General features: G+C 44.3%; 1 protein-coding gene across 2 annotated transcripts in view; it reads left to right on the top strand.

The window, feature by feature from the left end:
* Nucleotides 1–18700, top strand: part of SEPTIN8 (septin 8) — a 65547-nt gene extending 46847 nt beyond the window's left edge. Inside the window, exons 4-10 of one of the 2 annotated variants that reach the window (XM_077265871.1) lie at nucleotides 2355–2541; nucleotides 7122–7283; nucleotides 10353–10449; nucleotides 10974–11142; nucleotides 11521–11653; nucleotides 12765–12955; nucleotides 16778–18700. In XM_077265871.1, the coding sequence (XP_077121986.1) occupies nucleotides 2355–2541; nucleotides 7122–7283; nucleotides 10353–10449; nucleotides 10974–11142; nucleotides 11521–11653; nucleotides 12765–12955; nucleotides 16778–16781 (943 nt within the window). In that variant the 3' untranslated portion in view covers nucleotides 16782–18700. Of the gene's footprint in view, nucleotides 1–2354; nucleotides 2542–7121; nucleotides 7284–10352; nucleotides 10450–10973; nucleotides 11143–11520; nucleotides 11654–12764; nucleotides 12960–16777 lie in introns of those variants that run through there. The other variant, XM_077265872.1, reaches the window with a different exon arrangement.
* Nucleotides 18701–27331: the final 8631 nt, after the last annotated feature.

Below are 27331 nucleotides of genomic sequence, written 5' to 3'. Positions count from 1 at the left end.
CGTCTGCCTTCCATCCTCAGACGAATGGCCAGACAGAGCGAACTAATCAGACCTTGGAGACTTATTTGAGGTGTTTTGTGTCTGCTGATCAGGATGACTGGGTCGCCTTTTTGCCGTTGGCGGAGTTTGCCCTTAATAATCGGGCTAGTTCTGCCACTCTGGTTTCTCCTTTCTTTTGCAATTCGGGGTTTCACCCTCGTTTTTCATCTGGCCAGGTGGAATCTTCGGATTGTCCTGGAGTGGACACTATGGTGGATAGATTGCACCAGATTTGGAGTAATGTGGTGGACAACTTGAAGTTGTCCCAGGAGAAGACTCAGCAGTTTGCTAATCGTCGTCGTCGTCGTCGTGCTGGTAATCGTCTTCGTGTTGGGGACTTGGTGTGGTTATCTTCTCGTTTTGTCCCTATGAAGGTCTCTTCTCCTAAGTTTAAACCTCGGTTCATAGGTCCTTATAAGATTTTGGAGATTCTTAATCCTGTATCGTTTCGTTTGGACCTACCAGCATCTTTCACTATTCATAATGTCTTCCATCGGTCTTTGTTGCGGAGGTACGAGATACCGGTTGTTCCTTCTGTTGAGCCTCCTGCTCCTGTGCTGGTGCAGGGTGAATTGGAGTATGTTGTGGAGAAGATTTTGGACTCTCGCATTTCCAGACGGAGACTTCAATATTTGGTTAAATGGAAGGGATACGGTCAGGAGGATAATTCTTGGGTGACTGCCTCTGATGTTCATGCCTCTGATTTGGTTCGCGCCTTTCATAGGGCTCATCCAGATAGCCCTGGTGGTTCTCATGAGGGTTCGGTGCCCCCTCCTCAAGGGGGGGGTACTTTTGTGAATTCTGTTTGTGGGCTCCCCCTGGTGGCGACTGGTGGTACTGGTTGACTTCTGTCCTTTATCTCCAGTACACCTGTTCCCATCAGGAAATGGGAGTTTCCTATATAGTCTGGCTTCTCAGTCATTTACTTGCCGGCTATCAATGTTACCAGAGCTCCTCTGTTACTTGCTACCTGCTCCAAGTCTGCTGATTCAGATAAGTTGGATCATCTGTACCTTTGGTGAAAGTTTTGTCCAGCGCTTATTTGGATCATTTGTATCTTTTGTCCAGCGTGCATTTATATGAATCTTGCTGCTGGAAGCTCTAGTGAACTGATATGACCACTCCGGTGTCATGAGTTGATACCGGAGTTTAAAGTTATTTCAGGATGGTATTTTGTAGGGTTTTGAGTTGACCGCGCAGTCCACTTTTGTATTTTCTGCTATCTAGTTAGTGGGCCTCTCTTTGCTGAACCTGTATTCATACTACGTATGTGTTTTCTTCTTAACTAACCGTCATTATATGTTGGGGGCTACTATCACTTTGGGGTTTTCTCTAGAGGCAAGCCAGGTCTGTGTTTCCTCTACTAGGGGTAGCTAGATCTCCGGCTGGTGCGAGACGTCTAGGGATAAAACGCAGGTACGTTCCCCGGCCACTGGTAGTTGTGCGTGAGGTTCAGCATCGCGGTCAGCTTAGATTCCATCTTCCTAGAGCTAGTCCTGTTTTTGCCTATGTCCCTGCCATTGGGAACCATGACACGTTCCTCTGTGAGTACGTGTCTGGCCAGAGGCTCCAAGAGGAGAACATGAGGGGTCTGGTCTCCCAGGCTTCTGTGTGACGCTAGTTCCAGCATTGTAGGGTTACCCTGCAGCCGGTCCGCCTGACTACTTCTCCCTCTGTCACTTTTCCAATAGCAGTCGTGGCTGTACTCATGATTGGAGTTATGCTCTGAACAATATAGATTTTAGTCCGTTTTTTAAATTAACGCCTTTGGGAAGTTACAAGTGCAGGGAGCAGATTTATGCTATATAGCTGTAGACTGTTACTGGAGCAGTGGTCGCAGATACTTACTAGGGAGCTTTGGGGGCTGTTCTTGTGATCAGTGGGGGTCCTGGTGACCATATGTTTATTATGACGGGTTAAATAAAGGACAGAATAACTGATATGGAATTGTCATAGCTTAGAAACCAGAAAACTGCAGTTTGTCCTTGCAGCGTTCTGTGAAACTTTCATCTTTCAACACCACTATGTTCCTTCAAAGCACAACCTTGGCTGAACTCGTCCATGCGTGTGCCGGCTGCCATTCTTACTCCTATCACGCCTCTGGAGGACAGCTCCGACTGAGTGCTTCTGGTTAGAAGACAGACGTGGCTTTGTCCAGCGGTGGAGAACAATCTGGCCCACTCCACCTCTTGGGACTTGTGGCTTTGTTGTGCCAGATGACAACAATTCATCTTTTTCAGTGAACATTTATCCCCTGATTCTGTCACTTTCTGTAATGGTAGAGTAACCACCATTTACATGGTATTTTTGTGCAGTTACAGGTCAGTCGTTGACTATATTGATACTCAGTTTGAGAATTATCTACAAGAAGAACTGAAAATCCGACGTTCCCTCTTCAACTTTCATGACTCCAGGATACATGTCTGCCTATACTTTATCACCCCAACGGGTCACTCCCTGAAATCCCTGGATCTGGTGACCATGAAGAAGCTGGACAGTAAGGTAAAAGAGAAACATTAGACACCTTACATTTACTTAACCATTTCCTTCGTTTTCTTTATCTTCTGAAAGGAAGTTTTTGCTTTTTGCTTAGTAACACAAATTAGTCTTTAAAAAGAGGAAGCTTTCATAAAGGCTGTGGCGTCCATTATAGATGTGACCGCTCTGCGTATAGTATATTTTTGGAAACGTCTCTGTTGAAATAAAATAGTTGCCTCCTCCCTCACTAACCTAAAAAAAAAAAAAGGTGAATCTGCAACAGAAGTGGGTATAAAACTGCTCTGCCAGTGGTCCAAAGTACGATGAGAGACAGAATTGGTTTGGATGCAGTTTTTATTTGCCCGTGTTTCGAGGTGTTAATTTCTCTTCATCAGGACAAATCGCAGTGATCATTGTGGTTTGTCCTGATAAAAAGGTTTAAACACCTCGAAACGCGTTGACAAAAACCGCATCTACACCATTTCGGTCTCTCATCACACTTTGGACCATTTGCAGCGCAGTTTTATAATCTCCCTAGTTAAATTCTCCAATGTTAGGAGCAGGTACACCCCCATACACTAAATAGTTTGACTTTGGCCAACATTCAGCTAATATGCATGGGCAGGATGAATCTGTGTTATGGCGGTATACCTTAGCCTTTATTGCCTAAGAGACTGGATGGGCTGTACTGTACAGCTGTTCCTGATAATAACTGAAGGTTTCTTTTTAATGTTTGCTCTAAATGTCAGTTCTGCTTAATAATTTACTAAAATGTGTATTGAATGTTCAGCGGGCAGCTGTGACGACCCACACCTCACTTCTGATGATGCTTTTAGATGTTGAAAAGACATAAATGACTCAGTAATAGATAACACTTCATTAGATTAGTATCCTATAATGTTGGCTAGAAGTGATTTTGCAATTTGAGGTTTTTAAAAGGGAACTGTGGGGAGATTAAAAAAAAATAGTTTTACTGTCCCTGCCCTCATAAATTATAATGATGAGATGCCCATAGCACTTCAATTATCTTGAGAACAATTGTAATTAAGTGAGACAGGAGCTGCTCCTCACTGCTCCCCCACCCCCTCATGTCTAGTGTTGGATCACACAGCAGCGTGAAGCTCCCCACCGTGAGTAACCTTGAGTTTGAGAAGTGTGGGTTTGGCCATACCCCTTGGTATCTGCAGAGACACCACTATCTGGAGACTGGCTGATAGTAACCACATAGAACTTCCTGTCATGCCAGCCCCCTGATAATGTCTCCCTGACTGTAGTCTGAGGTGATGGGGAATGGCTAAGACTAGAAGCCAGTGGCAGGTCACGCCCCTGTCACAGCCCTTCACCTACTGCTGCAGTGAAGGAGACATCAGGGGGTTGGCGTCTGCCACTAAAAGCCAGAAGCAGGCCACAGCTCCCCCCCCCCCCCCCCGCGTTATCGGACTGGCAGTTACAGCACAGCGCTTCACACTGCTGTGTGATGTAACGTCCCAGACGGGAGGGGTTAGCAGTGAGGGGCAGCTCCTGTCACACTGAATTTGGAAGTGTTCCAAAAGATATTGGAAGTGCACTGGGCATCTCATCTTTATGGTTTAAGGGCAGGCACTGTACAAACATTTTGTTTTCTCTCCCCAGAGTACCCCATACTGTGGATCTGTCACCGCTTTTTACTATTCAAACTGCATTATTAAATAGATCACTTGGCACTAATCAGACTGGTACAACATACGCTTTTGTGAATCTAGAAAAAGAACTACAAACAAAACTATTTTCCTGAAGCTCTGCTTGAAACATTGCACTTATACAGCTATAGCTGTGTTAGTTGAAGATAACCGTACAGCAAAATTTTCATGTTGAATTGGGCACGCTATATAATGGTGGCTGGAGGGTGGAACAAAACCTTCTTTAAAAAAAAAAAAAATTGCCTCTGTTGCGGAGATACTACCAAGTATTTGGAACCTAATGGCATAACTTTTGTTAAGTCCAAGTGAGTTTTATCAGATTGTTTTTGATTGGGGGCGTGTAATTCTCCCTGTATTGGTTGCCCAATCAGAAGTCGACAGTAACACAACAGGAAAAGAATAATCCCCCATAATGGCTTACGTTTCTCAGTGTGTGAACTGTAAGAATTCAGCTCTGATCTCCTAGTCTAACCTTCTGCATGGTTGGAAAGGACAGCTGAGTTTAGTTGTGTCACATTACAAACCCATCTATCACATTTCCTTCCTTTTATAGCACTGTCAGCTCTGCTGTATTGCCTCTCCCCCTCCCTAAATTGACTGACTAACTGGAAGGTGTTGTACATCTTTTCTCTAATCTCCCAGAACTTTCAACAGTTCTCCAATAGATGTCCAGGGCAGAATTGAATTTTGCTGACAATCCTTCTGTTCAGAGATGTCGGGCAGTGACTTACTCTCATCTCCCCATTCAGAACATATGCATGCTCAGTGTGCATGTAAATGTGCATGTAATGAGGGCAGGAGAGAGGGCTATCAGCTGATGTGTACGGACAGTTTAATGGTTGCCTCAAATAAGGAGAGGGCCGGGAGATAGGACATTTGGAGCTGTGTAAATGTTTTACTTCTGGGTTATTTTTTAGCCTCTGTGGCAGTGACACATTTATCCAACTCCCCTGCCATTAATTTGATCCATACGGAGATCTGGGTCAATTTGTGATCGGACCCACAACATATTGGGGTGAGGAGGTGTCTAGTGGAAGCATGCATAAGATAAACAGTCTAACAGTGAGCGCTTATTGTGCTAGAAAGAATGATGCATTGTAGCATTAGAGAGCAGCTGGCATGGGGCGGATTCTCACATGTCCATTCCTTATTGCACATGAGTGCGCCCCTTACCCTGTACTTCTGCTGATGGGAGCTGGCAATTATGTACTGTGGAGACAATGGAGCACTAGCATCTACAATTAATGATCCCCAGATTACATTGTGGGGAGCCATAGTAGGATCTAAAGCCAAGCAGTTCTGAAGTACACAGACCAGGTAATAGAAGATCCAGTAAGCACCTGTAGCGAACCACTCGTGCAAACCACAGGAATGTAATAGCCCCGGTATTCCGAGATCGGAGTCAGGTTCTTGCACAGTTCTGTAAACTCCAGGAGCTGCAAGCAATAGAGGGGTTCCATAGGATTGAAAGGAGATGGCTGCTTTCTTCCAAAAACAGCGCCACAGCTGTGCTCTGGTTGTGTGTGGCATTGCAACTAAGCTCCTTAAAGTAGACCTGACCCACAATACCAGACACAGCTCGTAGACCAATGTCATGTGGTTTCTGCAAGCAAGCAGCCATGTTCTTCCCAGTCTTGATAAATATGGTGGAGGCACATGCACCAGATTCATTTAAAAAGGCACTGACTTCTTCATGAATAAACCACATGTGACAGATCTTGCCCCACTCCCTGACTGGAGTAAGATTTCTGGTGTAAGTTTCATCATCCATTCTAAAAGTTGTTTCTGATCATTCTTGATGATATTTCATTTTCTTCATGAACTCTTGTGGATTTAGTTGGAATGTGAAGATCTTGCCTGACCAGTCTCCACAGTCACATTGCCTTCACATGACTAACCCACGGCTGTACAGAACCATCTATTACACCAGCAGCTGATATTTAGCCATCCAGCCATGTGCATTTTTTTTTATTCTTTGTGTATGGCCAAAATTTAAAGGGATTGTTAGGAGAACACTGACAGCGTGCGGCAGCAACACCTCAAATAATCTAAAGGGTGGGCAATATCTATGTCCAAACACATATGGGCCTCATTTATCAAAACAGTCTAAAAAAAAAACTGTTCCCCATAACAACCAATCATAAGTCGGGCAAAGTTCATCAGCAGCTAAAGGTGGTGTTTCCACCCTAGACATTTATGGATATGCACTAAATGTCTTCAAGTCCCACCTCTAGGACCACCATCTCTAGCCACGCTTCCACCCCTCACTTGGTGAGGTGCCTGTTGCTCCCAGAAAGAAAGTGAATGGAACGGTTGCTGTCCACATCACTTCTATCGGAGTTCTGGAAATGGCTGCCCACGTTCTGGAGAGGACGCCTGCCTCTATCAGATGTACTGTGGCTATGCCATAAGTGTTTGAGATGGGAATTGTAACTTTTAAGGTATTTTCACATATTTAGGCTGCATTTCCAGTTTGCGATGAGAGCACTCACTGGATGCCGGTCTTCTGACCCAAACTCGACATCTTCATAGTCATATATGAAGCTGCTGAGTTCTGGTTGGGAAATATGAGGCAAGTCCGCACTCGGACCACAGCTGTGTGAATCCAGTCTTAGGATTTGAGATAAATGTTAGCTCTTTAGGGCGGACAGCTCAAACCCTCGCTAATCGCTTGTATCCAATAGCATCCAGGTCTGAGGGACCAGAAAAGCCTGAAATAATACTAATGATAAGAGGTCTGACCCTCTAGTCCATGGCACCCTCTATAAGTGATGGTAAAAAAAAAATTAAACTCTCATTGTCAGATCCTCCAACATCCGAAACCTTTCATTGTGGCACGTCAACAGTAAAAGGTGGCAAAAAGTCAGAACTTTGTTTCCTAATTTCTAGATCAAAACTTTAGATGCCACTCTTCTCTCTCTTCAGGTTAATATCATTCCAATAATCGCTAAAGCTGACACCATTTCCAAGAGTGAGCTCCACAAGTTCAAGATCAAAATCATGAGCGAGCTCGTCAGCAATGGGGTCCAGATCTACCAGTTTCCAACCGATGATGATGCTGTGGCCGAGATTAACTCTGTGATGAACGTGAGTATCGTGAAAAACAGCCTGGATGTGATTAACACTGCACTTGTCATAATGCCTGGATGTGACGTTTTTCATTTTATACATCTGTATCCCCCACTAATGATCCTGAATGGGTCAGTGTTTGACACTGCTGAGGTGACTTGTCTTGTTCATTGTGTATGAAGTTAAAGGGATATTCTGGGCTAAATGTAAATTTGTGCTGTGCCTCTAGATAACTGCAGACAGCTGAATCCTCACTGCAATATGCACACTGTCAGGATTCTGCTCCTTTGTTAGTTCCATATGGCACATATGCTATTTGCATACCAGTAGTCATGTACCGATTGACAACTTTCCCTGATTCTCGCAATTTGGTGCTGCTTTAGCACAAAATGTTTGTGTTCAGTGCCTCTGATACACCTATATCTTCTCCATACATAGTAGTTTTGGGTGTGTATGTGGGGACGCATACAAGGTCTTCATGACGGCACTTGCCCAACAGAAATTTGAAGCTTGGACTTTAAATAGTAAATTGCGACCGACATTAATCAAGTCCAGATAGCATGTCCCACTTCCTTACAATCCCCAGTGATGGACTTTCTTAGCTGGACCTCTTGTATCTCCCAGTGCATTTCTCCTGCATCTCTCTGGTGCCATCTACTGGTTATGTTTCTGCATTCCCTGCCCCCCCCCCCCCCTTCCGCCAAGGAATGAAAGTTTCCAATACCACTTATCTACCTGGTGTAATATTTGCAGATTCCCAGTAATTCCTGATGTAATTGCTATTGGCCCATCTCCACATAGCATCCAATTTCTAAAATCGAGCATGATCACCTTTGTTGTAATGGACAATATTAGTTGATCATCTGATTGTGAGATCTAACCCCTCTATTCGCCACTTATCGTCATCGTGTGAAGTGTGAGCATAGGTAAGCACTCGCTATGAAAAGCTATCTGTATATTGGTAATTACGACACCATTTATTGTGCTCTCATGGGGCAAAACAGTTTTATTTATTTAAAGGGAATCTTGTCAGTAGGATCAAACCTCCTAAGCTTTATATACACTGCTCAAAAAAATAAAGGGAACACTAAAATCCCACATCCTAGATATCACTGAATGAAATATTTCGGTTGTATTCATTACATAGTGGAATGTGTTGAGAACAATAAAACCTAAAAACTATCAACGTAAATCACAACTAATATCCCACAGAGGTCTGGAGTTGGAATGATGCTTAAAATCAAAGTGGAAAATGGAAGTTACAGGCTGATCCAACTTCAGTGGAAATGCCTCAAGACAAGGAAATGAGGTTCAGTAGTGTGTGTGGCCTCCACGTGCCTGTATGACCTCCCTGCAACACTTGGGCATGCTCCTGATGAGGTGGAGGATGGTCTCCTAAGGGATCTCCTCCCAGACCTGGACTAAAGCATCTACCAACTCCTGGACAGTCTGTGGTGCAACGTGACGTTGGTGGATGGTTTGAGACATGATGTCCCAGATGTGTTCAATCGGATTCAGGTCTGGGGAACGGGCGGGCCAGTCCATAGCTTCAATACCTTCATATTGCAGGAACTGCTGACGCACTCCAAGCCACATGAGGTCTGGCATTGACCTGCATTAGGAGGAACCCAGGGCCAACCGCACCAGCATATGGTCTCACAAGGGTCTGAGAATCTCATCTCTGTACCTATTGGCAGTCAGGCTACCTCTGGCGAGCACATGGAGGGCTGTGCAGCCCTCCAAAGAAATGCCACCCCACACCATTACTGACCCACTGCCAAAACCGGTCATGCTGAAGGATTTTGCAGGCAGCAGATAGCTCTCCACGGCGTCTCTAGACTCTGTCACGTCTGTCACATGTGCTCAGTGTGAACCTGCTTTTATCTGTGAAGAGCACAGGGCGGCAGTGGTGAATTTGCCAATCCTGGTGTTCTGTGGCAAATGCCAAGCGTCCTGCATGGTGTTGGGCTGTGAGCACAACCCCCATCTGTGGATGTCGGGCACTCAGACCATCCTCATGGAGTCTGTTTCTAACAGTTTGTGCAGACACATGCACATTTGTGGCCTGCTGGAGGTCATTTTGCAGGGCTCTGGTAGTGCTCCTCCTGTTCCTCCTTGCACAAAGGCTGAGGTAGCGGTCCTGCTGCCGGGTTGTTGCCCTCCTACGGCCCCCTCCATGTCTCCTGGTGTACTGGCCTGTCTCCTGGTAGCTTCTCCAGCCTCTGGACACTACACTGACAGACATGGCAAACCTTCTTGCCACCGCTCGCATTGATGTGCCATCCTGGATGAGCTGCACTACCTGAGCCACTTGTGTGGGTTGTAGAGTCCGTCTCATGCTACCACGAGTGTGAAAGCACAACCAACATTCAAAAGTGACCAAAACATCAGCCAGAAAGCATTGGTACTGAGATGTGGTCTGTGGCCCCCACCTGCAGAACCACTCCTTTATTGACGGTGTCTTGATAATTGCCAATAATTTCCATCTGTTGTCTATTCCATTTGCACAACAGCATGTGAAATTGATTTTCAATCAGTGTTGCTTCCTAAGTGGACAGTTTGATTTCACAGAAGTTTGATTTACTTGGAGTTATATTCTGTTGTTTGTGTCCCCTTTATTTTTTTGAGCAGTGTATTTGGCCATGTAGGTCCTAGGAATTTTAATAAAGGTATATCTTGATATTTGTGATCTGATGTGGATTTCTCTGGAATAAGATGTTTTTTTCAAAATGTAAGCTCTATGGGCTGTACATAGATCTCCCTGAGAATCTGCCTCCAGAGCTTATTTTAAATGGAAGGAACGTTACCAGTGTGAGACATGTAGTTACTGACAGTCTGCTCTCCTGATCTACATATCTCACAAAAACATTTAAAATCCGGTCTGGCAGATTGTCATGCAGATCGGGTTTCTCTGGAATAAGACTTGGGATTGCAGATATCAATTTATCATGTTATTCAGCCCCCTATGACCTACATGCCCATATAGACGGCTTAGGAGTGTTGATCCTGCTGATAGTTTCCCTTTAACACTGGCGCTACTAACTGACTGCTCACTCATGGAGGTCTCATTTTCCTTTGTGTTCTTAGGCTCACCTTCCCTTTGCGGTAGTGGGGAGCACAGAGGAGGTGAAAGTTGGGAATAAGCTGGTTAGGGCCAGACAGTACCCATGGGGCGTTGTACAAGGTATGTAACCAGTTGTGTTTATTGGTTTATCTGTCTAATATTGTCTTATAGGAAACCTGTCAGGCCCCCCGTGGCCCCAGAACCACCAGGAGTTGTTTGCATATATAAATCCCCTGCTAGTCTATGGGGCGTTAGTGTCCCCAGACTAGTCGGCCCACTTATCAAGTTATCACGTCCCTGTGGGTGTTATAACATGACTTAAAATAGTCATCGCCATTTGTTTTTGTTTTTTTTTTCTGGAGAGCAGTATGGGAAATCTCTGCTTTCCAGTCTAACTGGGCGTTACCTTCCAATCTTCTCTGGGGGCGTGTGCTTTCACCGCTGCCCATCACAGCTCAGCATCTGATTTGGCGGTCTCGGATTTAACTCAACTTTTTTGGAGCAAGCGGCAGGTCGTCTTTAAGAAATAATCCTTCTACCGTAGTACAAGCTGGAGCTCCTCCGGTATATTTTACGCCATCTTTGCTTCTCTTTGAAGGTTATTGATAGAAATCTTAAAAATGTCTCTTCCTGTTGATCTATAGTTGAAAACGAGAGCCACTGTGACTTTGTAAAACTGCGAGAAATGCTGATCCGGGTGAACATGGAGGACCTGAGAGAGCAGACGCACACTCGCCACTATGAGCTGTACAGGCGCTGCAAGCTGGAAGAGATGGGCTTCAAAGACACGGACCCCGACAGTCAGCCATTCAGGTTGGTATGGGGGGAGTAATACAGGGGGGTAATGCAGATCAGACAAAAGAAGCCACCAGAGAATATGGTGAGCCACGCCCCTTTGGCAAAGAACATTAAAATTGGCACTAAATAAAAGTCTAGATCTGTGTAACCATATGGCAGATTTAAAGAAAAAAAAACCCAATACTGCGGGAAGCCGGAGGAATGAAGCGAGAGCAGAGACTGTACACTTCTGCCCTCTTTAGCTGGTTTTCTGCAGAGATCTCCGTGTAACTGCAGGGGTGCCGCCATGTAAACTGTGGCCGCCCCAGTCTCGTGTAGTATAGCGGTATAATGACGTAATGAGGCTTTACCAACCGCAGTCACATGAAATACTGTTCTGTCTGCTGTGGTTAGTCTGCAAGAGACGTATGAAGCCAAAAGGAAAGAATTTCTTGAGGACCTGCATCGGAAAGAGGAAGAAATGCGGCAGATGTTTGTGAACAGAGTCAAGGAAACGGAGGCCGAACTAAAGGAGAAGGAGCGTGAGGTTGGTGACCGTCTTCCTACTTCCATCCTTGTGGGTACAATGTGTATGAAGAATTTAGACATTTAGAAACGTATTGTCCCTGACTGGGGGAAGTCTCCAAAGGCGCATTTCCATGTTACATGTTATTAATATTGTAGGATTAATTTATTAGCGGCTGATAGGAATTTTGGAAAAGTTTAGAAGTTTAGCGCTGGCTCCGGCGGGGACTTTAAGTATTTTTCTGGCTGAAACATGGGGATTCAGAAATGGTTGTCCTAGTAGTGGACAGCCTTAAATTTTTTACTTTGTCAATCTAATGCCAGTATTTCTAAACATTAAAAACGGAGGTTAGATGGAATCTGTCAGCAGGTTTTTGCTACGCCATCTGAGAGCAGCATAATATAGAGGCAGAAACCCTGATTCCGGTACGCGGCTGCTTGCTGCAGTGTTGATAAAATCCCTTTTAATCTACTGTAGATCTACCAGTTTTTTAAGGGCGCAGTCAGATAACATGGATGACGATCGCATCGCAATGCTTGGACTGGCCGGCAGCTCTCCTGACAGAGCGTGACAGCTACATAGAAATACAGGCTCAGGAGAGCCGCCGGCCAGTCCGAGCATTGTGATACGATCGTCATCCATGTTATACGTCCTTCTGACTGCGCCTTTATGCTGAGCTGTGTATAACCCCACCGACACCACTAATTGACAGCTTTCAGTGTACGCTGTGCATAGGCAAGAAGTTGTCAATCATTGCTAGGGCTTACATAGCTTTTCAATATGTAGGACTACATGGTCGAAGGTTTACTAGTAAGCTGCTAATAAAATGGTTTTATAAATACTACACTAAAGTCCAGTAAGTGGCTCGTTGCTGGAATCTGGGTCTCTACCCCTACATCATATTGCTCTGATTACATTGCCTGACCTGATGAAAGATTCCCTTTAAAAAATGGTAACTTGACAAAAAATGAGAAGCTGTATAATTTGATTGCTTTATGTGTAGAGGTGATGCCATCTGGCCCTACCATGAATCGCTGTGGATTTTAGCCTCATGTTTTCCCCTTGATTGGTCAATACTTAATAAATCAATGGGAAAAGTGTGATCTAATTGTAATAAACACAACTCTTCCAGCTACAAGAGAAGTTTGCACATCTAAAGAAGATCCACCATGATGAGAACAAAAAGCTGGAAGATAAAAGGAAGGATTTAGAAGAAGAGATGAATTCATTCAACAGACGGAAAATGGCCGTGGAGTCGCTGCAGTCCCAGTCATTCCAAGCAACTTCTCAGCAGCCTCTAAAGAAGGACAAGGACAGGAAAAAGTAAGTGCCTGTAATGAACCTCCGCCCGCCCTTCTGGCTATAAGCATGTTCTGTTCTCCATTGTGTGTAGGGAAGCTGCTCAGCAACACAGCCCTGTTCATAAAAGGGTTAAAGATGACCACTGGACACTACTAAGGGTCACCTTTTTGGGGACCCTCCTCAATGAGACGAAAGCTGCTAACAAAAATATATTTTATATGTAATGGAAGGTCATCAAATATCAAGAAACCTTAAAACTTGTCTATTTAATTAGATATATTTAAAAATGGAAATAAATCCAAAGTAAACCCACAAAACAGCAGCAAGCTATAGTAGATCACTAATACCCACCCTACAGATGCCCTAAGTGACCCTCTAACTGGGTCTACCTTGCAGCGGAGGTTGGCACCCTAAATATAGCTAGAAATGGCGCCCCCGCTCCGCGACGGCAGTCCCCGTGTGTCCCTGTGAGTCATTGGGGTTGGAGATAGCAGGGAAAAAATCGGTCATTCAATACATCAGGGCTGCCCTGCATACTAAATAGAAGAAGGGGGATAGAAGGTGACTTCCTCTTAATCCAGGAGGAACTCAATGTGGTGTTTGTGGGTTTACTTTGCATTTATTTCCATTTTTAAATATATCTAATAAAATTGACAATTTTTAAGATGTTCTTAAAAGCTGCTAACAAACATCATCTCGTGGTGGTCTCATACAGAATCCTCTACAGCAGTGTTTCCCAACCCAAGAGCCACCAACAGCTCATGTTCTCAGGATTTCCTTAGTATTGGACAGCTGATGGAATTCATGCTTGAGCAGGTAATGAAATTATCACCTGTGCAGTACTAAGGAAATCCTGAATACATGACCTGCTGGTGGGTCTTGAGGACTGGAGGTGAGGAGCACTGGCCTACAGGAGTGCTTGAAGCCAAAGCATTTCTACGACTTGGGCCTCCTTCACACAGCGGTATCACATGTTGTCAGTGACTGGGATGGGGCTGCTATATAAGTGCACGCAGCCTCACTGTACCCCTGTAAGCCTCCGACTTCATAGGGGTCTTTTCTGTGCACATTGTGGTATACTCAGTAACCACATGGTCCTCACGGTCAGATCTAAACTCTCCTGTTCTGGGGAATGTACTCTCAGATTGGAGGTAAACCCTTTTATCAGCTTTATGGGGCTGTGGTGGAATTTTGTGCCTTCTGCTCAGATTAAAGTTCTCCACAATTCACTTGGCCCAAATGATATTTTACTAATAAGACCATACCTATAAGCCTGTATGCTGTATAAGCATTACGGTGTCCGTATTCGAAGCGGTCGAGGTGCAGATGTCTATGTGGGTTTTAAACTTTTTCTTACTCCTCCAGAAGTTTTGATGGGAATGATGTTCACTTGTATACATAGTGTACGGCATGCTTTATAGGTGCTGATGGGCCAGATTTCACCACAAGGAGGTGGTTTCTCCAGATCTTTAGGTCTCGCTTCCTAATGGCCATCAGGATCTCGCTTCTCATGTGCGTCATGATTTGAGTTTTTTCTTTTTGTTCCCATCTCAGAGCAGTAAACTAGAAATATGAGGGCTGATGTGAGCCTAGCTTGTAATCTCACGTTTTTATATCTCCATTCTGCATGCAACATGCCACAGTATATTTTTGTCATGTTTTCGTGAGCGCTTGATCTGCAATTTTTCGATCGTTCAGGTAAATGAATGGAGAGAAAAAGGGGAATCCAGGTCACTGGCTTAGAGGGGGGTTATTCAGGAATTTGTTTATTTTTTTTCTATGAGGCTAAAGGTACCATCACATTTAGCGACGCTGCAGCGATATAGACAACGATGCCGATCCCTGCAGCGTCGCTGTTTCATCGTTGTGTGGTCGCTGGAGAGCGAATAACGATGCCGAAGTCCCCGGGTAACCAGGGTAAACATCGGGTTACTAAGCGCAGGGCCGCGCTTAGTAACCCGATATTTACCCTGGTTACCAGTGTAAATGTAAAAAAAACCAAACAGTACATACTTACATTTCGGTGCCTGTCGCGTCCCCCGGCGTCCGCTTCCCTGCACTGTGTAAGCGCCGGCCCTAAAGCAGAGCGGTGACGTCACTTCTGTGCTCTGCTTTACGACCGGCACTGACACACTCAGTGCAGGAAGCTCTGAGCAGCAGCGCGGACGCCGGGGGACGTGACAGACAGCAGAGGGTGAGTATGTACTGTTTTTTTTTTTTTTACTTTTACAATGGTAACCAGGGTAAATATCGGGTTACTAAGCGCGGCCCTGCGCTTAGTAACCCGATATTTACCCTAGTTACCATTGTAAAACATTGCTGGCATCGTTGCTTTTGCTGTCAAACACGACGATACACGCAGATCTGACGACCAAATAAAGTTCTGGATTTTCAGCAACGACCAGCGATATCACAGCAGGATCCAGATCGCTGCTGCGTGTCAAACACAACGATATCGCTATCCAGGACGCTGCAACGTCACGGATCGCTATCGTTATCGTTGGAAAGTTGGTCAGTGTGAAGGTACCTTTAGACCTTACAAGCTCTTGGTAGTTTCTAATTACCTCTTATCAGCAGAGGAACTCTTCTGTTCCACTATTCTCTGTTGACCGGGCATCACTGCCGACATCATGCTGATTGACTGTTGGATCCCCGCAGTAAGGCTGTGTGCACACGTAGCAGATTTTGCACTATAAAACCGCAAAAAAAACGCTCACATTAAGCATCCTATTTAAAAGAATGCAATCTGCATTTTTTGTGCACATGCTGTGTTGTTTTCCTGAGCGGAATCGCATTCCAGAAAAAAACGCAGCATGTTCATTAAATTTGCGGAATCATGGGGATTCCGCACACCTAGGAATGCATTGATCTGCTTACTTCCCGCATGGGGCTATGCACACCATGCGGGAAGTAAGCGGATCATGTGCGGTTGGTACCAGGGTGGAGGAGAGGAGACTCTCCTCCACGGACTGGGCACCATATAATTGTTAAAAAAAAAAAAAAAAGAATTAAAATAAAAAATCGTGATATACTCACCTTCAGATGGCCCCGGAGTCTTCCCGCGCCTCAGCGCTGCACGCGGCCGCTTCCGTTCCCATGGATGCTTTGTGTGAAGGACCTGCGATTACATACGTGACCGTGACGTCATCGCAGGTCCTGCACACAAAGCATCTATAGGAACGGAAGCCGCTGAGGAGATCGGCTGCCTTCGGAAGATGAGAATAACCATATATTTTTATTTTTTTTTATTATTTTTAACATGATATCTTTTACTATTGATGCTGCATAGGCAGGATCAATAGTAAAAAGTTGGTCACACTTGTCAAACACTATGTTTGACAAGTGTGACCAACCTGTCAATCAGTTTTCCAAGCAATGCTACAGATTGCTTGGAAAACGCTAGCATTCTGCAAGCTAATTATGCTTGTAAAATGCTAGTTTTTAGCAGGAATATGCATGCCAATTCCGCATGCGATAATACCCACGGCAGGAGTTGCAGAATTGCCTCGGAAATTTCCGCGGCAATTCTGCGACGTGTGCACTTAGCCTTAGGCAGCAGGGAGCAGCTGAATCACTGGCAGGAGCGGTCAGTAGAGATCGATGTCGGGCAGGACAGGCAGGTTTTTTTCTTTTAATTTAAAACTAGAACATGCCTACTAAATGTGCAGTACACGTAGGCAACAAGACAGAAACCCATTAGTCTTTGCCATCAGGTCCAATATTACATTACCATTTGCTTTTATGAGTTGGCCACTTCCTTTTGATTCCTTTTTGTTTTTTGTTCAGTTTTGACATTGACTGTTTCCTCCTATATTTATTTTGCTTTCATTTTCTTCTTTTCAGTTGAGACGCACAGACTTACATGTCAAGATTGGACTTACAGGTTTCATGTCATTACATTGCATGAATTCTTCCCATCCATCCTAACATTGTATGAGTGGACCAAAGCAGACAGACTACCTGGATACTGCAGTTTACATCGCACCCAGTCATTGTAATATGTGCAGGAATAATGTGAGTCCTATGAATTCTAGAAGCTTGAAGCTTTCTAATATCTATGCAACACCGAAAGTGTATTTAAAGGTCTCACCTGCCCGTCTACTATGTGCATAATACGAGACCTCTGGGATGTGTTACTCTACTCATGTCTGGCTGTAGATAATATTCACAGAGGGTAGAAATTTCCTTTTATATTGTTATCGTGACCATTCCTGAGAAAGCAATATTTGAGTATAAACCTTGAATTCTGAGAGCCTTTACCTGCCTGGTAAGTAATAGTAAGTGTTTTACTCCCCTTATCCATAATAAACCTATTGACCGGATATTGTAACTAAAAATGAGTGCAAGGAATCTCTAAAATGGTTCATGTTGTATCACATACGAATATTTTGGAAGCTAACATGATCAGAAAATAATTAGTCTCTGTGTCCCATAATGAGTTAACTGTGAATGTGTCAGGGAGCTCGTTCTGATGGCAAGGGTATGTAACACTTTGAAGTTTCTTTGCTGATTTATGAACACATGTTAAACATGCATATGGTTATAATCCAGTAGAACAAAGTTTGGAAGAAAGAGAAGGTTTTGCTTTGTAACCCTTTCTCAGAGCTTACTGACTGATTTACAGTGAGCTCATTTGGCAGTCTATATACTGTGATTCTGTATTCATACCAAAAAAAAAGATCCTGAAGTGTCTAGAACACCGTGCTTAACTCCTCATCGCCAACTTCTGATGTGATTGTGACAAGTTGCATTCACCCACTATTATTAACATTTTATGTATTTTTTTGATGAGGGATAATTTCGCTATTATGAGCAAAACATGTATTTTAAAAGCGGTATTCTGGGAAAGAAAATCGATGGTTTCTTTTGTTATAGGGAGTCAAATGTTGATTAATGGGCATATGACCCTTAAGACCTTGAGTTTAGCAATAAAAAAGGGAATGTCACAGCCCTCTTCTTTCATCTACCTGCGACTGTGCATGGTACTCCAACTCGGCCCCATTAAAGGGAATTTGTCAGCAGGTTTTGGCTAACTCCTCTGAGAGCAGCATGATGTAGGCAAAGAGACGCTGAATCCAACGATGTGTCATTTAGTTTACTGGGTGCAGCCATTCTCACACAATCAGTTTTTTGATTTGGTAATGAAGCATAGCTGAGAAAGCTAACCCCACCCACACCACAGCTAACCCCGCCCACGCCAGGCTCTGCTTGTACTTTTGTCTGTAGGCAGTGAGGTGCTCATCACAGGAGGGGGTGTGGCTAGACCAGGAGGCACTGCTCGGTCCCAGCAGTGATAAGCAATCATTGTAAGCAAACAAAACCACTGAGCTTGATAAGTGAGGCATCCCTGAAATCTGTGTTTTAACCACTAGCTCCTGCTGGTTTCAGATTACATGGCAAAAATCTGCTGACAGATTCCCTTTAAGTGGTTTTGCCTATCTGTAGGTACAGTGGTGCTCAGACCCCCAATAGTCACACATTCTACGTTTCTCCCCAAAACACTTCTCTATAAACGACGACAATCGGAAGAATACATCAGCTGCAGTTGATGTCACCGTGTACAGAACTATCGAGATGTTTGTTGTTTTTTTTAATCTATGCTTCTATACATTAATTGTATAAAATATTTAAGCTCTTAGTGACTAAATTAATCCTGTATAACTTTTTAGTTTTATATATTTTGGCTGACATTTATACTATTTTATAATATATACATTTCCATGGACAGTAGTTATCTTGTGACATTTGCTATAATTTAGAGGGGGGTACAAAAAACTTTTTTTTTTTTTTTTCTTTCTTTTTTTTGTAAGTAATGTATTTTATACATTTTGCATCCAATGCCACTCCAGTGTCGGGGTAAATACATTTTTTTGTAAAGCTTCTAGTCCTGTACGTGATACATGACTGCTTTTTTATGCTGTTACCTTCTGTAATTATTTACGAGGAAGGCAGCAGAGTTTCTCTTCTATTTGTTACCATCCACTAAGGGCATTTATTTAAAGGTAGGTAGTAGTGACTAAAGGTACCGTCACACGAAACGACATCGCTAGCGATCCGTGACGTTGCAGCGTCCTCGCTAGCGATATCGTTTAGTTTGACACGCAGCAGCGATCAGGATCCTGCTGTGATGTCGCTGGTCGCTGAATAAAGTCCAGAACTTTATTTGGTCGTCCGATCGCCGTGTATCGTTGTGTTTGACACCAAAAGCAACGATACCAGCGATATTTTACACTGGTAACCAGGGTAAACATCGGGTTACTAAGCGCAGGGCCGCGCTTAGTAACCCGATGTTTACCCTGGTTACCAGCGTAAAAGTAAAAAAAACAAACAGCACATACTCACCTGCGCGTCCCCCAGCGTCTGCTTCCTGCTCTGACTGAGATCCGGCCCTAAAGTGAAAGTGAAAGCACAGCGGTGACGTCACCGCTGTGCTGTTAGGGCCGGAGCTCAGTCAGTGTCAGGAAGCAGACGCTGGGGGACGCGCAGGTGAGCATGTACTGTTTGTTTTTTTTACTTTTACGCTGGTAACCAGGGTAAACATCGGGTTACTAAGCGCGGCCCTGCGCTTAGCAACCCGATGTTTACCCTGGTTACCCGGGGACCTCGGCATCGTTGGTCGCTGGAGAGCAGTCTGTGTGACAGCTCTCCAGCGATCAAACAGCGACGCTGCAGCGATCGGCATCGTTGTCGCTATCGCTGCAGCGTCGCTTAATGTGACGGTACCTTAACCGTTGTTAAGCACATTTCCTTCCAGCAGGAAACAATAGAGAATTATCAACAACCTTCAACATGGTTGCATTGTTATTTCCCTAAATTGCAAATGATTATTTTAGTGTCCAAACACCTAAGCAGGCAGATCCCACTGATATTAAGGCTACAGGCAGATACATGGCAGATCAGAGTGCGGAGAGGGAGGAAAGCATTCAATCTTAAGGGAAGGCAGAGCATACATGATCAGAGACGAGGGGAAAGTACACACATTAGCAACCAGAATGTACAGAAAAGCGATTTCACTGGCTGTATAAATACCTATTTAGACAGGCTGATTTCTGCCCGTAAATGAGCTTTGACCTGCTATTTGATTGGCGATCGTTTATGATCCAGTTCATACAGGATGACGACTGTTTGGGCAAAGAACGATGGTTACTGCGATTGCCTGATTAGTCCGTGCTTAGGGTACCGTCACACAGTGAAATTTCCATCGCTACGACGGTACGATTCGTGACGTTCTAGCGATATCGTTACGATATCGCAGTGTCTGACACGCAGCAGCGATCAGGGACCCTGCTGAGAATCGTACGTCGTAGCACATCGTTTGGAACTTTCTTTCGTCGCTTGATCACCCGCTGACATCGCTGGATCGTTGTGTGTGACAGCGATCCAGCGATGTGTTCGCTTGTAACCAGGGTAAACATCGGGTAACTAAGCGCAGGGCCGCGCTTAGTAACCCGATGTTTACCCTGGTTACCAGCGTAAACGTTAAAAAAACTTACAGTACATACTCACATTCCGGTGTCTGTCCTCCGGCGTCTCAGCTTCTCTGCACTGTGTGAGCGCCTGCTGGCCGGAAAGCGAGCACAGCGGTGACGCGGTGACGTCACCGCTCTGCTTTCCGGCTATGGCGCTTACACAGTGCAGAGAAGCTGAGACGCCGGGGACAGACACCGGAATGTAAGTATGTACTGTTTGTTTTTTTTACGTTTACGCTTGTAACCAGGGTAAACATCGGGTTACTAAGCGCGGCCCTGCGCTTAGTTACCCGATGTTTACCCTGGTTACCCGGGGACTTCGGCATCGCTCCAGCGCCGTGATTGCAACGTGTGACCGCAGTCTACGACGCTGGAGCGATATTCATACGACGCTGCGACGTCACGAATCGTGCTGTCGCAGCGATGGAAATTTCACTGTGTGACGGTACCCTTAGATACCATGTGTGATAACATCAGCTGATGTATATCTAAGGTTGGAATCTTTTTACTGCTTGTATCTTTTAATTTAAAGAGACTTCTACTCCATATCTAATCTGTGTCTGTCAAATGTTTATAGACCCTTAAATGCCAGACTGAGACAGCAGCAATTTTATCTGGAAATGTCTGAAATATCACTTGGATCATGCTGTTATAACGGAGCAACAAAATGACAGTAAAATAAATATTTTTCGGCTTGGCCACGCAAATAAAGTAAACCCAACCCCCAAAAATATATATACATTGCCTGCTAATGGCTTTGATTTTCTTGCTGCCAAGTTTCTATGCTTAACAGATCGCTTTCAAGTAAGGCTTCTTTCACACTTCAGTTGTTTGGCGTCAGTCACTTCCGACCTAGTGACGAATCCGTCACAATTGTTGAGAAAACGGTTCTAACGGATCCGTTTTTTTGACGGATCCGTTAGTTGGGGGTTGTCTAGGAAAATTATCTACTTTTTGGAGCATGCGCAATTGAAAAAGCGGATTGGGGTGACGGATCCGCCGAAATGACGGTCGCGACGGATCCGTCGCCCATAGGCGGCCATTCTATGGAATGGCGGACGCGACGGATCCGCCGCGAACCGCCATTTCGGCGTTGACAAAAAAAAGTTTCAATGTCTGTCTATGTCTAGACAACGTCCGCCAAATTTCGACGGATCCGTCGCATGGCGGATGGAACGGACGACCATCCGCCACAATCCGTCGCTAATGCAAGTCTATGGGAAAATAGCGGATCCGCCCAAAAAAAATGACGGATCCGCTATTTGAGGAAAATGGCGGTTTTAGACTGACGCCAAACAACTGAAGTGTGAAAGAGGCCTAAGACCTCATTTATACTGGACGTATTGTTCCCATGTTGAAGGCGTTGTCCAGGGTTACAAAGGCTGGCTGCTTTTCTTTTTTTTTTTTTTTTTTTCCTGAAAAATAGCGCCACATCACTGCATGGTTTGTCTTGTACTACAGCTTGACTACATTCTACTACAGCAGATACAGTACCACAAACCACTTGTGTTGGATTTGGAAAAAAAACAGTTGACAATTTTTTTATTTTTTTTTAATTTAAAACCCCAAAAAAAATCTTAAGATTTTTTTGGTCCTGGACAACACATAGTAGTTTTGCAGGGTCAAATCTGCCGGACTATACTAGTTAGTAGACCCACAAAACAGGGTAAGGATTAGTGATGAGTGAATGTGCTCTGATAAGGTATTATCTAAGCATGCTGAGTGCCTTTGGCGTGCTTGAAAAATGTTCGAGTCCCCACAGCAGCTGTTAGACAGCCACAGCACATGCAGGGATAGCCTGTTTGCTAGACAATGTGTTGCAGCAGTCTAACAGCAGTGAGACATGCAGCCGAGAGGACTTGAACATATTATTCAAGCACGCCGAAGACGCTCGTTATCCGAGCACATTCTCTCTTCACTAATCTAGATCCCTTTTGTGTATATTTAGCATCAGCAAGACTAAGACGTTGTTGTTTCAGTCCAAATCACAGTGGTTGCAAGTGCCCGAAAAGTGGCCCCTTCATGTGTAGGACCCCAGGCCACAGATCAGAGAAGAGGGCATGGAATATGCTCACTGCGGGGAGCCCAAGGCACTGCACATAAAGGCACTGTCTTCAAGAAATGAAAACTGCAGAGCAGGCTGTCAGTCACAGAGCGGTGGGCGTGGTTAAAGTGTACTATGTGAAGCTCCGCCCTGATGACTCTGAACAGCTGCAGGGAGAATATCACTTCCTTTTCTCCCTACAGCTGCGTTTCCAATTAAACTGTGGCACAAGTTTAAAACGTCATTTACCTGCAGATTACCACTATGGATGCAGGTAATTTACATTTTTTTTTTTTTTTTGCTCCCTTTAACTGTATATTTAGGATGCAACACCCTATAGTTCTACTAGGCCAAGATGGAGCCTATGGTGAACAATTTAAACTGCAGATGGGCCTGAATTACATACACTATACTCAAAGCAACCACAACAAACACTGCCACATCCAGACACAATGATATAATTTTACTTTTCGGTGTTTTTTTTTTTTGTTTGTTTTATTCCCCTTTTACTGGGTCAATAATTTCCTGCACATTGTTCCTGTAGCTTAAGGTACTTCTTCCCATCCAGTTTGTCTATCTTGCAATTTATGGTGCTGGATCCGTTGACAACTTTCTTCCTTACTTGTGTTTATTGAGGTGTATATTGTGTTATATAACATTGTTTTACTCACTTTACAGTGGCCAAACCTCACTTGTAAGACAATACATTAAGGTTTGCTTTGTTATTATTGCCATTGTGAATTTGTATTTTATTTTTGGAGATTCACCTCTCCTTGTACTTTTTTTTTTGTTTGTTTCTTTTTATTAAATGTCACTTTTATTTTGCATTGTGTTTGTGTTTTATTTAAATTCATTCATATAGTGTTTGTGAATAGACTGTCATGACTCTGAATGGCTGGACAGAATAACTCCATAGTATTCACATTAATGCTACGTACACCTTGGCTACATGCACGCTAACTGAAAAACAAAAAACAAAGCCAGAAACCTAATGATTAAATACCCTGCAGCCTGACTAGGCTGGGATCTCATTGGGTGGTCCCTGTATGCGATGGTTAGAACCAACATAAAGTGGTCCAAGGAAACGCTCTAGATGAGCAGACAATGTTGAAGGCAAAGACTGACCCATCCCGTGTGGTCCCATGGCATGTGGGTAATGCTGGCAATGGTAGTTGTAAGCACGCTAGCGGTGTCACTGCGGATGGGTCCGTTCCCACGCTGACTCCTGTACTGCCGTTCTGCACTGGGCACATCAGCATCAGAACAGGATTTGACATGACATTTCCTTGCACGTGTGGGTTTTCCTCTGGTATACATCACCTACCTATAGTTGGTTGCAGATAACACCCATTGCAACTGTACCCCTAATGGCAGTGACTGCCACACCATCAGAAGTTTTCAGGAGTGGTTTGAGGAATCCTAAGATTCAAAGGGTTGATGTTTGTAAGTGAAAACCAGCTACATAAAGAAGCCACAGGCCCCGTCGGCGCAGCCATGCCTTCAAGGGACAAGTCATTCTGTGCCGACATAGTAATGCACTCGGTGGCGGGGGCCGTCATTTATATACACCGTCACCACCTCCTTGTTTTCCATCTATCTAGACCACCATTAAGTGGTTTATTCCCACTTATAGCAGACATTTTGCCCATGCAGTGACCACTGGCACAGCTATGCTCTCTGCTGGCCAGAATCTAGACTGGTGGCTAGGTTATGTTTTATAGCTGCTGCTTTCATAATGAGTGGTTTGTGGCCATCTTTGCGGAGACCTATAGACCCTGATACACGAAGACTGGCTTCTTGTACACCAGCCTAGAGGCAACCTGTTATCCGATTCAGGTTGCCCTAAGCACAGGAGCATGAATCGCAGCCTGGCTGCTCATTTATTTTCTCTGAGCTGCCTGCCATTTCAGAGAGAATCTAGTTATCAGATCTGGCCGGGGACCAGACTATTCCAGTGCCACCTCCGTCGGGCTCTGCCCAGCGACAGGTGATTGACAGGTCAGTCCCTCCTATTTACGTGCCGAGAGACCTGCTGTGAAGAGTTGGCGGTGAGCGCCTCCGGACTTGTCATTTCTGCTTATGAGGATGTGCCTAATTCATTCTCTTTAGTGAATCTGGTGCATCTTTCATTACAGTTTGACATTTACACCACTTTTCTGGTATAAGTTAGGTTTCTTTCGGGCACGCTTGGCTCCATACATTTATTTGTCACTTAGTAGAAACACTCTGCTGATTTTATCCCAATGACCCAGGTCACCTTTTATTGGGTCAAGTAGTTAAATCCGTAAGGCAAGGGATAGTGAATCTGCATTCACACTGATTGCACATATTCGCACCATCATTGTAGTCAATGTGTTAGAGTGCACGCATTGAAAGCCATTCCGACACGTGAGAACGCAGATACTTGCAGCTGCTATCCGCATACTGCATACACAGTGATAGTGCTGCAAGCTCCCTCTAGTGGCTGCTGACTAATTCCTAACACAGATGTATTTCTATGCCGGTCTCCTCAAAGTGGGAAATTCATCACTTATTACGTAACATATATAGAACTTAAGCAGGTGGAGGTTTTCAGTATACAGTGGGGAAAATAAGTATTTGATACACTGCTGATTTTGCAAGTTTTCCCACCTACAAAGAATGGGGAGGTCTGTAATTGTTATCGTAAGTACACTTCAATTGTAAAAGAATATTAAAAAATATTCTGGGCAACATTGAGTTTCAGCTCCCTCCAAAGATTTTCTATTGGGTTCACGTCTGGAGACTATAAACATAAGGATGAATGACCTCGGGGAGATCAAAACATCCAACACCGCGGAGACCCCATCACGTGTTTCTCAACGCAGTGATCCAGAACACTGCCCCCATCCCTTATGGGAAATATGCAAATGCGTGTAGAAAAGCTGCGGAGACACCATCACGTGTTTCTCAACGCAAGCAATGAATAGCCAGGTCTTTCACCGGGAAGGAACAACCACGAGAAGGGCAGCATCCCATAAAGGAAACCACCTATGCCAAAACATGGTATCCATCCACAGACAGCTGTTTCGGGGTATTTGCCCCTCATCAGTGGGGAGTAGGAAACTGGCTATTAGGAGCAGTGCCTAGTGAAAAGACTATAAACATAAGGGTGATCACTGCGTTGTGAAACATGTGATGGTGTCTCCGCGGTGTTGATGTTTTGATCTCCCCGAGGTCATTCATCCTTATGTTTATAGTCTTTTCACCAGGCACTGCTCCTAATAGCCAGTTTCCTACTCCACACTGATGAGGGGAAATACCCTGAAACAGCTGTCTGTGGATGGATACCATGGTTTGGCATAGGTGGTTTTCCTTTATTGGATGCTGCCCTTCCCGTGGTTGTTCCTTCCCGGTGAAAGACCTGGCTATTCATTGCTTGCGTTGAGAAACACGTGATGGTGTCTCCGCGGCTTTTCTACACACGTCTGGAGACTGGCTACGCCACTCCAGGACCTTGAAATGCTTCTAACGGAGCCCTGGCTATGTGGTTTGGATCATTGTCATGCTGGAACACCCAGCCACAACGGGTCTTCAATGCTCTTACTGAGGGAAGGAGGTTGTTAGGCAAAATCTCTTGATACATGACCCCATCCATCCTTCCTTCAACACAGTGTAATCGTCCTGTCCATTTTGCAGAAAAGCAACCTGAAAGTATGATGTTCCCCCCACCATGGGTCATGGTTGGGATGGTGTTCTTTGGGTTGTACTCCTTCTTCCTCCAAACACGGCGAGTGGAGTTGATACCAGAAAGTTCTATTTTAATCTCATCTGGATCATCCAGATGGCCATTAGTTAACTTCAAACGGGCCTAGACATGTACTGGCGTGAGCAGGTGGACCTTGCATACCCTGCATGATTTTAATCCATGACTGCGTAATGTGTTACTAATACTTGAGACTGTAGTCCCAGCTCTCTATAGGTTATTGACCAGGTCCTACCTTGAAGCTCTGGGTGAAATCCTGACCTTTCTGAGAATCCTCCTTACCCAACAAGGTGAGATCTTGCATGGAGCCCCAGACAGAAGAAACCCAAAATGACTGTCAATTTTCTAATAGTTGTGCCACCAGTTGTTGCCTTCTCACCAAGCTTGCTTGCCTATTGTCCTGTAACCCATCCCAGTCTTGTGCAGGTATACAATTTTGTGACTGGTGTCCTTAGACAGCTCTTTGGTCTTGGCCATGGTCTAGCGGTTGGAGTGTGATTCAGTGTGTGGACAGATGTCTTTTATACAGTTAAGTTCAAACAGGTGCAAATAATACAGGTAATGAGTGCAGAGAAGGAAGGTTTATTAAAGACACAGGTCTTAGAGAGCCTGAATTCTTGCTGGTTGGCAGGTGATCAAATACTTATTTCATGCAACAAAATGCAATGTAATTATTTAAAAATCATACAATGTGATTTTCTGATTATTTTTAGATTGTCTCTCACAGTTGAAGTGTACCTATGATAAAAATTACAGACCTCTCCATTTTTTGTAGGTGGAAAACTTTGAATTGGCAGTGTATCAAATACCGTACTTATTTTCCCATCTGTATATCATATAGGACCCACAGAGATCGCTGTGTGTACATCACATAGGGTACACTGAGACTGTGCTGTAAATACATCACATAGGAAACAGAGATTGTATCTGTTATATGATGTATATACAACAGTCTGTGTATCCTACCTGATGTATATACAGCAGTTTGACTTCTACCTGATGAACATCACGTAGTGTGCACTGAAATTGTATATTTATCACAAAGGAGACACAGCCTGCTGTCTACATAAAATATAGGTGACTTAGATTGTACCATTTAATTTGCAAAGGAAACATTGTGACTGTATATACATTGCATAAAACGCAGGAAAGCCTACCTC

This window comes from Ranitomeya variabilis, chromosome 5 (genome assembly GCF_051348905.1).
Source record: "Ranitomeya variabilis isolate aRanVar5 chromosome 5, aRanVar5.hap1, whole genome shotgun sequence".
NCBI classification, from domain to species: domain Eukaryota; kingdom Metazoa; phylum Chordata; class Amphibia; order Anura; family Dendrobatidae; genus Ranitomeya; species Ranitomeya variabilis.
The sequence above is the reverse complement of the archived record's forward strand: the minus strand, read 5'-3'. Positions and strand labels throughout refer to the sequence as shown.